General features: G+C 43.9%; 2 protein-coding genes across 4 annotated transcripts in view; both read right to left on the reverse strand.

Annotated features, from left to right (window-relative positions):
* F8 (coagulation factor VIII) overlaps positions 1–12,212 on the reverse strand; it is a gene marked incomplete at both ends in the record, with an annotated part of 191,009 nt that overhangs the window by 41,366 nt on the left and 137,431 nt on the right. The gene's annotated exons all lie outside the window — the stretch shown is intronic.
* Positions 2,748–3,865, reverse strand: LOC308415602 (cyclin-Y-like protein 1; the record flags this gene model as incomplete). Its single annotated transcript, XM_080910654.1, has 1 exon — positions 2,748–3,865. One exon carries the CDS (start codon positions 3,863–3,865, stop codon positions 3,335–3,337), a length of 531 nt encoding a protein of 176 aa, XP_080766780.1. The 3' UTR covers positions 2,748–3,334.

Below are 12,212 nucleotides of genomic sequence, written 5' to 3' on the forward strand. Positions count from 1 at the left end.
TGCATCTAGAGAAGATCATCCTGAGTGAGATAACCCAGTCAGAAAAGAACAGACATAATATGCAGTCTCTGATATTGGGATGCTAACCCCAGAGGCTTGCACTCCCCCAGAAACAACTCACAGACTGTATGAAGTCCAAGAAATAAAGAAAACAAAAAAATATATATTTACAAAACAAGAAGACTTTGACTATTTCCATGTTGCATTTTGTTTTGCATGTACTTTATGCTCATGGTAACTATTAAGTTTTCAATGCATACTGTCAAGCCCTTGAAAAAATCAAGTACTGACTAAAAAATATATTCACATAGTTTTATGTAAAATTTATTTTAATATCTGAAAAAACAGTACTGACAAAAATGTATAATTTTAAGCAAAAAATGTTTAAAATCTGTACATTTATCTTTGTTTTGTAAAATAAAGTCGTTTAAAAAATTATAAGAAGAATGTATTTAAAATCTATTTATTTTTCTAATTTCTTTTGAAAAAAACTAAAATTTTATGAGTTATTAAACACGATAAAGTGGAATCACTTTCAAGTTTTATTTTCTCTCATTTTTTCTATACTTATCAATACAAAATGCAAGAGAAAAGAAAATCATTATCGTTTTATCTTCAAGACATATACACTTCAGTCCTTCATTCTGGATCTCTGTGTAGTATAATTATTTACATTCAACTACTAATAAACTACATTGTTTATGAATTTTTATTTATTCTCTGTACTAGGATTAACTCTTTAAAAAAAGAAATTAGGGAAAAGGTACCCTTCACAATAGTCACAAACAATATGAAATACCTTGGTGTGACTATAACTAAGCATGTGAAAGACCTGTATGACAAGAACTTCAAATCTCTAAAGAAGGAAACTGCGAAAGATCTCAGAAGATGGAAAGATCTCCCATGCTCATAGAATGGAAGGATCAACATTGTAAAAATGGCCATCTTAGCAAAAGCAATCTACAGATTCAATGCAATCCCCATCAAAATTCCAACTCAATTCTTCATTGAGTTGGAAAGAGCAATTTGCAAATTCATCTGGAATAACAAAAAATATCGAAATACATCCTTTTTTTTTTTAGGATGCAAATCTTTTATTATTCCAGATTTTGCTGCTGCTGCCGCCGCCATCGTTTTCCCAGTCTTTGCTCTTTGCCGTTTAAAGCCTGTGCTTAGGGCTGCAAGGGTGCAGTTGAAGAGGGAAACCTGCACCCAGGGTAGCATGCAGGATATTTTTTTAATTGCTCATTTCACCTGCTGTTCGAGGATCTGATTTCTTTTGATTTGTTACATGCGAGTTAACACCGCTTCTCACAGCCTCCCTTAACTGAGTGTAAAGACACTTAGGTGATCAAAGCATTTAGAGCCTGGCCTGGCAATGCACTACTTGAAAACAGGAGAGCGTCCATGGACAGACATGCCAGCTCCCAAATCTCAATGCAGTCGTAAGCTCTAATGCCTTGTACAATTATAAATGCTACAAAACTAATGAAACATTATTTAAAAGTTTTAAGTTACCTTTCTTTTCAACTTAATTCACCAAATTTGGAATATTCTGGGTCTATGTTTACAATCTTTGAGAAACAAAACAAAAATTAAATTAGCTTAATTATTTCAAATTGTTAAAATTAAAACTTTCAAATGATGTTCTGTGAAAGTTTGTGGCTATTACGATTCTGTTGCATGTCCCCAGAAAGCCCACAGAACAGTAAGTGTGAAGCAATCGCTAATTTGGGGGACCCCTTGTACTTTTTCCTATTTGATCATGATCACTGAATTGCTATGTTGTTTGGCATTATGAAAACATCCGAGAGAAGAAATCAGAGGAGAAGCACCATCATACTTCACAGGAAATGCAGCGTGGACACACAGAAGCAGTCCGCAGATACTTTCTCTTTATGGCTCCAAACACACCAAAATGCTAGCAAGCAGCGCTTGCAAACAACAAGAATGGTGGGTGAATGTTTCTGAGAAGCTTTCTGGTAATTTAAAATGATTGCCAGTGATGACTAGCAGCTCTGATGATACAGTGGGAGAACCTTTAATACCTAATGATGCTACAATCTGCTCCTAGGTGGTTTCATGAGTGTTAAGAATCCCATGTTCAGGGTTGAGGAGTGTAGCTCAGTGGTCAAATGCTCACCAAGCACATGCTAGGTCTTCAGTTTGATTTCCAGCACCACAAAAATGGGGAAGGAGTCTCATGTTTAATGGTAATACTGAAATGCATCAATTCTAAAAGCTTATGCAGCAGTTGGCTGGGGCAGAGGCAAGAAAAACGAGAAAAAACAAAGTTATATGGTTAGTGTCTTTAATGTCTAAAAGTTTGAGCCAGGCATGGTAATCCCAGCATTTGGGAGGTAGAGGCAGGAAGATAGGAGTTCAAGGACAGCCTCAATCATATACTAAGTTTGAGGCCAGCCCAGGCTATGTAAGACCCTGTCTCAAACAAAAGTCTAAAAATTGAAACAATGTAAAAACCTCACATATTTCACAGCTGTCGGCCTACATGGTAAGCACTATCTGTGTGGTCAGCACTTTGCTGTGGAGTGGTTTCTGTAACTGTTTACATTACAAAGGACAGAGAGCTGTTGCTTTGACAAGGTCCCATTCTTTCCTATGGAGTCAGCAGTCACTGTCCAGAGTCTCTTGAATCTGAGGTCTTCCCATTCTGTGGAGTCCCACGTCTGCTGGTCTCTGATCAGGAGAGGTGCTGTTTCTCCAGTCTGTCAGAGGAGTTCCTGGTGTTCTCACTCCTCGAATCTCTCCTTTAAGAGAGGATGGCATTAGAGCGCTGAATACCAATGAAGTTATCAGCGCTTAAAGATCTTTTCATAGCAGCTCTACACAAGTCTTTGTATTTGTCTTCACACAATCTTGAAATGGCCTCTAGGTTTTGAGCTCTTTCTTTGCTGAGAGGAGCAAACAGGAAATTCAGGTTGTTGTCATCTGCTAAGGAGCGAAGGTCAAAGTAGTATTTGGCATAAACACTGGCAGGAACATTAATATTAAACTGGAGTAGCTCCAAGAAATGCCTTTCCATCTCATTCATGTCCTCAACTGTAATGTCCTTGAGGATCTGGCAGTAGTCTACATTCCACACAGCCTGATCATCCCAGACCTTGGAGGCAAGAAGAATGGCTCCCAAAACAATTCTTTTCCAGTTGGTTGGACAAATGTCGATCTCAGCATAAGTTAGGAGCCTCTCTAAGTAAACCAATGTCACTATTGCACATTCCGCTGTCAGCTGTGCAGCACTAAAAAGGGTACGAATAAATCTGTAAATAAACTTGTGTTCAGGGTCATGCTTAAAGTGCTCCTCTGGAACTTTCTCTCATGTGAGAGGGTGTGACCGCTCATCAAAAATGTCAAGGGATCTATTTGCATCTCTGTTCTTTATGTGGTAATATATTGCAAAGGTCACACATTTTATAGTGGTTCTAAGGTGAGGCTGGCTGACTGTGCTGTCATCTAGAAATATTGTTGAGCATGAGCTATACTTTTTAGTAAGCTGCCCTGGAGATACATGGTTTAAATGGTTGCTCTTCCTCTTTTCACGCACATCCGTTTGAGATTTGCTCAGGAAAATTGTGCTTGCCCTCGGGTGGTCAGAAGGGTTTGATTCCAAAACTAGATCTTCGGGCATCTCTCGGTCGCTGATGTGCTGCAGGTGGTGGCCCTCGCCCGCTCCGAAATCCAACTCGGCGGGCTCCACGGCCGCAGCAGGCGCCGGAGCTACCGCCACCGCGTTCCCGGCCGCCGCCTCATACACCTCGGACTCGTAGTCGGGCTCTGCCGGCCCCGCGCGCCAGCCCAGCTTGGGGCTGGCATTGGGGGACACGCAACAGGTCAGCCTGTTCCCCATGGGGCGCGTCCGCTCCGCACTGCCAACGCCTGCGCCTCAGCTCACCCCGGATTCCGCGCCCGCCCCCTCCCCCAACAATGGCGCGGTTGGCTCCAGAAGCCCCGGGCTGAGCGGGGCTGCAGCCGCCCCCACTTGCCGCCGCGCCCGCTGCGTGCCCGCCAGTCCTGCTGCCCGGTCCGGGGCAGGGCTCCGGCCTCAGCCGCACCCCCGCCGGCTCGCCACCGCCACTGCCTCCCCACAGCGGACTAGTCTGCGAGGGCGGCAACCAGCCCCATCGAAATACATCCTTAACAACAAGAAAACATCTGCTGGAATCACCATTCCTGACCTCAAGTTATATTACAAGGCAACTGTGTTAAAAACCACATGGTACTGGTACAGAGTTAGGCAGGTTGATAAATGGAACAGAATAGAAGATCCAGAAATAAACCCTCACACATAAGGTCACTTAATTTTTGACAAAGGAGCTGTAAACATTCAATGGTAAAAGGACAGCCTCTTAAACAAACTGGCACTCAGATTGCAGAAGAATGAAAATACACCCTGTCTTATCTCCTTGTATAAAGCTCAAGTACAAGTAGATCAAAGATCTCCACATTAAACCAGGTACACTGAAACTATTAGAAGAGAAAATAGGGAAAACCTTAGAACACATAGGCACAGGGGGAAATTCCCTGAACTGAACACCCATGACTTATGCTTTAAGGTCAAAGATCGAGAAATGTGACATAATGAGATTGCAAAGTTTAGATAGGCTAAGGACACTGTCAAAAAAAACAAAATGACAGCCAACAGAATGGGAAAAGATCTTTACCAACCCCACATCTGATAGAGGACTCATATCCAATGTATACAAAGAACTCAAGAATTTAGATGCCAGAGAATCAAACAATCCTATTAATAAAATGGGGTACAGTAGAGAGCCGTTTGTGCCGCACCCAAACATGGCGCCGGCTTCCCGCTGAGGACTCAGCAAACAGCTGTTGCCCAGCCAAGAGACTTAGTGCACATGTGCCACATACGTCATAGCCTGCTCTCGGGGCATGCTAATGAGTTACTGGAGGGCGCACCAATCAGGTAGCAACACAAGTCTCCTGGGCATATATAAGCAGTGCATTTTTTCTTCCACGGGGGATCCCCTGCTCAGAGTGTTGTACAATAAAGGTTGTTTGCGGAAGAATACTGTTGTTGCACGCCTTTTCCTGCCGGCAGGAGGTGGGGCGCCTGACAAGTGGTGCCGAATATCCCGGGAAACAACGCCAGCGCCAGGGGGAATCTTCAGTCCGCTAAAGTGGATTCAGAACTGCGAAAAGGTAAACAGGTAAATTCCGAGAGACAGGTCCCTCTTTGGATCTTACGGAGTTCCAAAAGAGTGTGCCAAAAACTTAGGAATGTCTCTTTTTGGATTCCCTCCGGCAGTAGAAGGATTACTGCTTGCATTTGTGGTAACTGTTGTAACATTACTGTTGTGGAAGTTATCTAGACAGAAAGTTATCACACAGCACCAAGAGGGTGGGTCAGAAACGGAGTGGAATAAAATAGGGAGCGCGCAAGGAAAAAGTAAAAGAGGTAGGCTCCGAGAGGCATGTTCAAAACAAGTCAGAAACAGAGCAAATTTAAAGGCAGAAAGACCACCGGGAGAAGAGAGGATTGTGCCCCGGGAAACGAAGTACAAGTTTCCCGGAGAGGATAATTTGTATCCGCTAAAAGAGCAAAAAGCTTTAGAGCTGGCAGAAGAGGAGTTAGAGGATGAATTTGAATCTGTGGAGGAAGATTTAGAGGAGGAGGCAGCAGAATGAGGCGGAGCGGTTTCAACCCGGACAGAGGACTCCTGTAGCACCACCGGAAGCTCTTAAAGCAGCTGCCACCTCTGTTCCTCTGCCTCAGAGAGGAAGTGTGAGTTCTCTTTTTGTACTCCAGAGACACGCCATGCCCTCAGGCAAATGTTTCTGGTGTTCTAGGAGAGTAACAATGTCCGCAGTTATCACCCCCTCGAACATAAACAAGTCAAAGAGTTGGCGGAGTCAGTCCGAGTTTATGGAGTCACCGCTAATTTTACCATGTCTCTGATAAAGAGATTAATGATAATAGCCATGACTCCGGCTGATTGGCAGTTTGTTACCAAAGCTTGTCTCCCAAGTATGGGACAATACATTGAGTGGAAAGCCTTGTGGCATAACACTTGTCAGGCCCAGGCTCGTACCAATGCAGCCGCAGGACAGGCAGCTTGGAATTTCGAGATGTTGTCAGGACAGGGACAGTGGGCAGTTAATCAAACAGCCTACCCCTTGGAAGTCTATGGCCAGATAGCGCTTTGTGCCGTGAAGGCATGGAAAGCACTCACTAATAAGGGAGAAGTGTCAGGAAATCTAACAAAAATTTTTCAGAGTCCAAGTGAACCCTTCTCAGATTTTGTGGCCTGAATGATGGAGACAGCAGGAAAAATATTTGGAGACCAAGAACAGGCTATGCCCTTGATAGAGCAACTAATTTTTGAACAATGTACTAAGGAATGTTGTAATGCCATCGTCCCCTGCAAGGCAAAAGGATTACAAGCCTGGATTAAAGCCTGTAGAGAGATCGGAGGACCTTTAACTAATGCAGGTTTAGCTGCCACCATACTACAGGGGCAACGGCAGCTGGGTCTTTTTAAGAAGAGTGTCACTTGTTTTCAATGTGGGAAGCCTGGTCATATAAAGAGAGAATGTCAGAGCTCTGGATTCAACCCTAAGAGTCTTCCTGACCTGTGCCCTAAGTGTAAGAAAGGGAAGCATTGGGCTAATGAATGTAGATCAGTAAAAGATATCACTGGGAGGCCCCTAGAAGCGTCAAAAAACGTACAGTGGGGCCCCCGTCCTAAGGGCCCTCAAATATATGGGGCAACCACCTCCCCAGTAGTCTGGGAGCAGGAGAACCCCCGCAGAGAGCCACTCCAGGTTCCATGGGATTGGACCTCTGTGCCACCACCAGAATTGTCCTGACCCCACAAATGGGAGTTCAGCCTATCCCTTCTGACTTTCATGGGCCATTACCGGCTAATACAATAGGGCTGCTTTTGGGACTACCATCTGCCACCCTTAAAGGTTTGGTAGTACACCCTGGGGTGATTGATCAGGATTATAAAGGCCAACTAAAGATCATGTGCACCTCCCCGAGGGGTTTGTTTCCCATCTCCCCAGGAGATCCCTTAGCCCAATTGCTCATCCTCCCCAGTTGTCCTGCCCAATTTGCATCAAACAGGGCGAGAAGGGGGAACAAAGGCTTCAGTTCTTTAGGAACTGACTTAGCATATCTATTAGTAGATTTCAATACTCGACCAACCTTGAATTTGGAGATTGAAGGAAAACTTTTTAAAGGACTTTTGGACACCGGGGAAGACAAAAGCATCATATCTACTAGGTTGTGGCCTGCTAAGTGGCCAGTTAATCAATCTTCCCATTCTTTACGAGGCCTTGGCTATGAAGCCAGTCCTGCTATTAGTTCTAAATTATTAAAATGGAAAGCTCCTGAGGGACAGAAAGGGACTTTTACACCATATGTCCTTCCACTATGGGTTAATCTATGGGGAAGGGACATTTTAACAGAACTAGGTCTTAAACTTATGAACAATTACTCCCTGCCTGCACAGGGGATGATGACTGATATGGGGTATATCCCAGGAAGAGGCATTGGCAAACATTATCAAGGTCCTACAGACCCCATATAGCCCACCATAAAATCTGATCAAAGTGGTTTGGGTTTTTCTTAGAGGCCGTTGAGGGGACTATTCCCATACCATGGCTTACAGAGGAGGCAGTGTGGGTTCCTCAATGGCCTCTTTCCTCTGAAAATTTAGAGGCTGCCCATCAATTGGTAAGAGAGCAATTACAGTTAGGACATTTGGAGCCTTCTAGCTCCCCTTGGAATACTCCAATTTTTGTCATAAAAAAGAAATCAGGCAAATGGAGACTCTTACATGACCTCAGAGTTATTAATGCACAAATGCAACTGTTTGGGTCTGTTCAACGTGGTCTCCCCATTCTGTCAGCTTTACCCAAGCTGTGGGAGATAATTATTATAGATATTAAAGACTGTTTTTCCTCTGTCCCGTTACATCCCAGAGATAAAGAGAGGTTTGCCTTTACTCTATCTGCCATAAACCATGTGGAACCTGATAATAAGTACCAATGGAAAGTTCTCCCACAAGGAATGGCAAACAGGCCTACTGTGTGCCAGCTGTATGTACAACAAGCTTAAACCCCTATTAGAAGGCAATATTCATCATTATCCATTTTTCATTTTATGGATGACGTCGTTTTATGTGGCCCTAATGTTCAAGACTTAGAAATAGCCTTTGATGATTTAGTTAAGTCCTTACAGCACTTTGGGTTAACGACAGCTTCAGAGAAAGTTCAGCGATCACAGGTGGGAATGATCTTAGGAGTGGTCATTCACCCAGAATTTGTTGTACCTCAATAAATAGAAATCAGGAGAGATCATTTACAGACATTAAATGATTTCCAAAAGCTCCTAGGAGACATTAATTGGCTAAGGCCTTTCCTAAAGATTTCTACTGCTGAACTAAAACCCTTGTTTGATATTCTTGAAGAAGATCCACAGTGAACATCCCCATGGTCTCTGACCCCAGAGGCTGTGGCAGCTTTACAAAAGGTAGAAAAATTCTTGGCTGAAGCTCAGCTAGTCAGAATACACCCAGGTGAACCTTTTGAGCTATGTCTCTTACAGACTGAGAAGTTGCCTACTGCAGTGTTATGGCAAAAAGGTCCTTTGCTGTGGTTTCATCCACAGTCTTCCCCGGCCAAAACTATTGAATGGTATCCCTCGGCCGTAGCCAAACTTGCCTTGCAAGGATTAAAGGCTGCTCATTTTGGTACTTATCCAGAAAAAAATAGTTATTCCTTATACTACAAAACAGTTACAGACTTTGGCTGCTGTTAATGATGATTGGGCCATACTTGTATGTGCTTTTTCTGGGACATTTGACAATCATTACCCTAAAAACCCAATTTTGACCTTTGCGCGCTGTCAGGCTCTCATATTTCCCCGTGTGACAAGCACAGTCCCTCTTACTAAAGGTGACATAGTATATACTGATGGCTCTAAAACAGGGCTAGGTGCATATGTGCATGAGGGCAACAGTTTGCCCAAAATTCCCCTCAGTTGGTTGAATGTCAAATTGTTCTAGAAGTTTTACGTGCTTTCCCTGGTCCTGTTAATATAGTCTCAGACTCCTCTTATGTAGTTAATGCAGTTAATTCTCTAGAGGTAGCTGGTCTAATTAAAACTGGAAGCCCAGTTGCTTCCATATTTATGCAAATTCAGCAGGAGCTGTTATCCAGACGTTCTCCTTGCTACATCACGCACATTCGTGCCCACTCAGGCCTACCTGGCCCGATGTCACAAGGTAATAATTTAGCAGATCGTGCCACCCGAGCTACTGCATTTGCAGTCCTGACCCCTGTGGAGGCCGCCACCCAGTTCCATTCTCTGTTTCATGTGACAGCTGAAACCTTACGTAGTCATTTCTCCATCACCAGAAAAGACGCCAGAGACATAGTTCTCTGCTGTGGAAGCTGCAGCGTCTTTGTCACCACCCCACATATAGGGGTAAACCCACGAGGCATTCAGCCTCTCCAAGTTTGGGAAATGGATGTCACCCATGTTCCCTCCTTCGGAAAATTAAAATATGTACATGTGTTCATTGATACCTGCTCAGGAGTTATCTTTGCTTCTCCTTTATCTGGAGAAAAAAGGCTTCTCATGTTATTACTCATTGTCTTGAAGTGTGGAGTGCATGGGGCATACCTAAAGTGTTAAAAACGAATAATGGTCCTGCCTATACCTCAGCAAAATTCATGGGAGTTTCACTCCTGACAGGATTGCCTTATAATCCTCAGGGTCAAGGCATCATTGAACGTGCTCATTGCACCCTAAAGGTTTATTTAAACAAACAAAAAGGGGGAATTGAAGAGGTGCCCCCCACACCCAAAATGGCCATTTCTACTATGCTTCTTACCTGAAATTTTTAAAAATTTAGATGCTCATGGCCATTCAGCTGCCGAGCACCATGGACAATGGCCTGTGCCACCTAAAGAGTTAGTAAAATGGAAAGATGTCCCCACTGATAATTGGAAAGGCCCAGATCCTATCTTAATACAATCCAGGGGAGCTATTTGTGTTTTTCCACAGGAAGAAAAAAGCCCGATTTGGATCCCAGAATGTCTAACATGCCGAGTGCTACCAGAACAAGAAGCTGTTCCACCTGCTTCTGATGAGCCTGTCCTGCATGAAGATTTAAGCGGAACCGAGACAGGAGATTCTGTCGGTGTTTCCAAAACCGATGCCCATTTGCCTTAATGCAAAACTTTTTCCTCCTTTGTTTGACACCATTAAAACCTTTGATGTACTGTACTTGCCCTTAGACACGGAGATAGCAGGGTTAGCGGATTATAGAACTCTTGCCTTATCAAGTAATTTTGGCATGCTTTTGTGCAGAGGGACTGTGTTTCTGCTCTGGATGGTGTGCAAACTCCGTACTCAACAATAACGTGACAAAGTGGCCATAGCACAAGCTCTTGCTGCACTCGAAATGGGCACCTCTCCCTCTGTTTGGCTTAGTATGCTTTAGAAAAAGTGATGGGTCTGTGTATGGATAGCCCCTGCACCCTGAGCTTTTCGAGGCATTGCACCAGGAATGGGTATCCTACACAAAGGCAGCCTTTGCACCCTGCAGGGCTCGTTCCCATTGCACGCAGGAAGGTGACTTACCCAAAATTATAAGATATGCTTTAGGAAAAGTGTTGGGTCTGTGTCTGGATAGTCCTTGCACCCTGAGCCTTTGAGGCATTGCACCAGGAATGGGTATCCTACACATAGGCAGCCTTTGTACCCTGCAGGGCTCGTTCCCATTGCACGCAGGAAGGTGACTTACCCAAAATTATAAGATATGCTTTAGAAAAAGTGATGGGTCTGTGTATGGATAGCCCCTGCACCCTGACCCTTTGAGGCATTGCACCAGGAATGGGTATCCTACACATAGGCAGCCTTTGCACCCTGCAGGGCTTGTTCCCATTGCATGCAGGAAGGTGCCTTACCCAAAATTATTGCTGATCATGGTCTTGAACCCTAAAGGTCCAACAAGAGCCTGATGGTTGATCGGCCATGTTTTTATTTAAGAAAGAAGGGGGAAATGTAGAGAGCCGTTTGTGCCACACCCAAACATGGTGCCCGCTTCCCGCCGAGGACTCAGCAAACAGAGCTGTTGCCCAGCCAAGAGACTTAGTGTGCATGTGCCACATACGTCATAGCCCGTTCTCGGGGCATGCTAATGAGTTACTGGAGGGCGCACCAATCAGGTAGCGACACGTGTCTCCTGGGCATATATAAGCAGTGCATTTTTCTTCCACGGTGGATCCCCTGCTCAGAGTGTTGTACAATAAAGGTTGTTCACAGAAGAATCCTGTTGTTGCACACCTTTTCCTGCCGGCGGGAAGTGGGGCGAGCGACAGGGTACAGACTTAAACAAAAATTTCACAATTGAGGAATATCAAATGGCTGAGAAGCATCTTAGGAAATGCTCTACATCCCTTGTTATCAGGGAAATGCAAATCAAAACAACCCTGAGATTCTACCTCAAACAATCAGAATGGCTAAGATCAAAAATTCAGATGACAGCAGATGCTGGCGAGGATGTGGAGAAAGAAGAACACTTCTCCACTACTGGTGGGGTTGTAAACTTGTACAACCACTCTGGAATTGAGTCTGTAGGTTCCTCAGAAAATTGCACATAGTCCTACCTAAAGACCCAGTTATTCCACTTCTGGGCATATACCCCAGAGATGCTCCTACATACAGTAAGGGCATATGCACCACAATGTTCAAAGAAGCCCTATTTATAATAGGCAGAAGCTGGAAAGAACCCAGATGTCCTTCAGTAGATAAATGGATAAAAAAAATGTGGTATATTTACACAATGGAGTACTACTCAGCTATCAGAAACAATGACTTTATGAAATTCCTAAGAAAATGGATGCATCTAGAGAATATCATCCTGAGTGAGGTAACCTAGTCACAATAGAACAGACATAATATGTAGTTACTGATAATTGGATACTAACCCCAGAAAGCTCTGAACACCCCAGAAACAACTCAGAGGCCATATGAAGCTCAAGCAAAACAAAGGCCAAAAAATGAAAGCCTCAGTCCTTAGGAGAAAAATTAATGTATAGCACCATCTCAGAGTGTGGTACACCTGGACCTTAAATCATTAATAACCCAAGAGCTAAGAATATAGCCTTGTGCCAATTTTTGGTATTCAAAGATCATTATGCTTCATCTATACTCACCA

This window comes from Micromys minutus (assembly GCF_963924665.1).
Source record: "Micromys minutus genome assembly, chromosome: X".
NCBI lineage: Eukaryota > Metazoa > Chordata > Mammalia > Rodentia > Muridae > Micromys > Micromys minutus.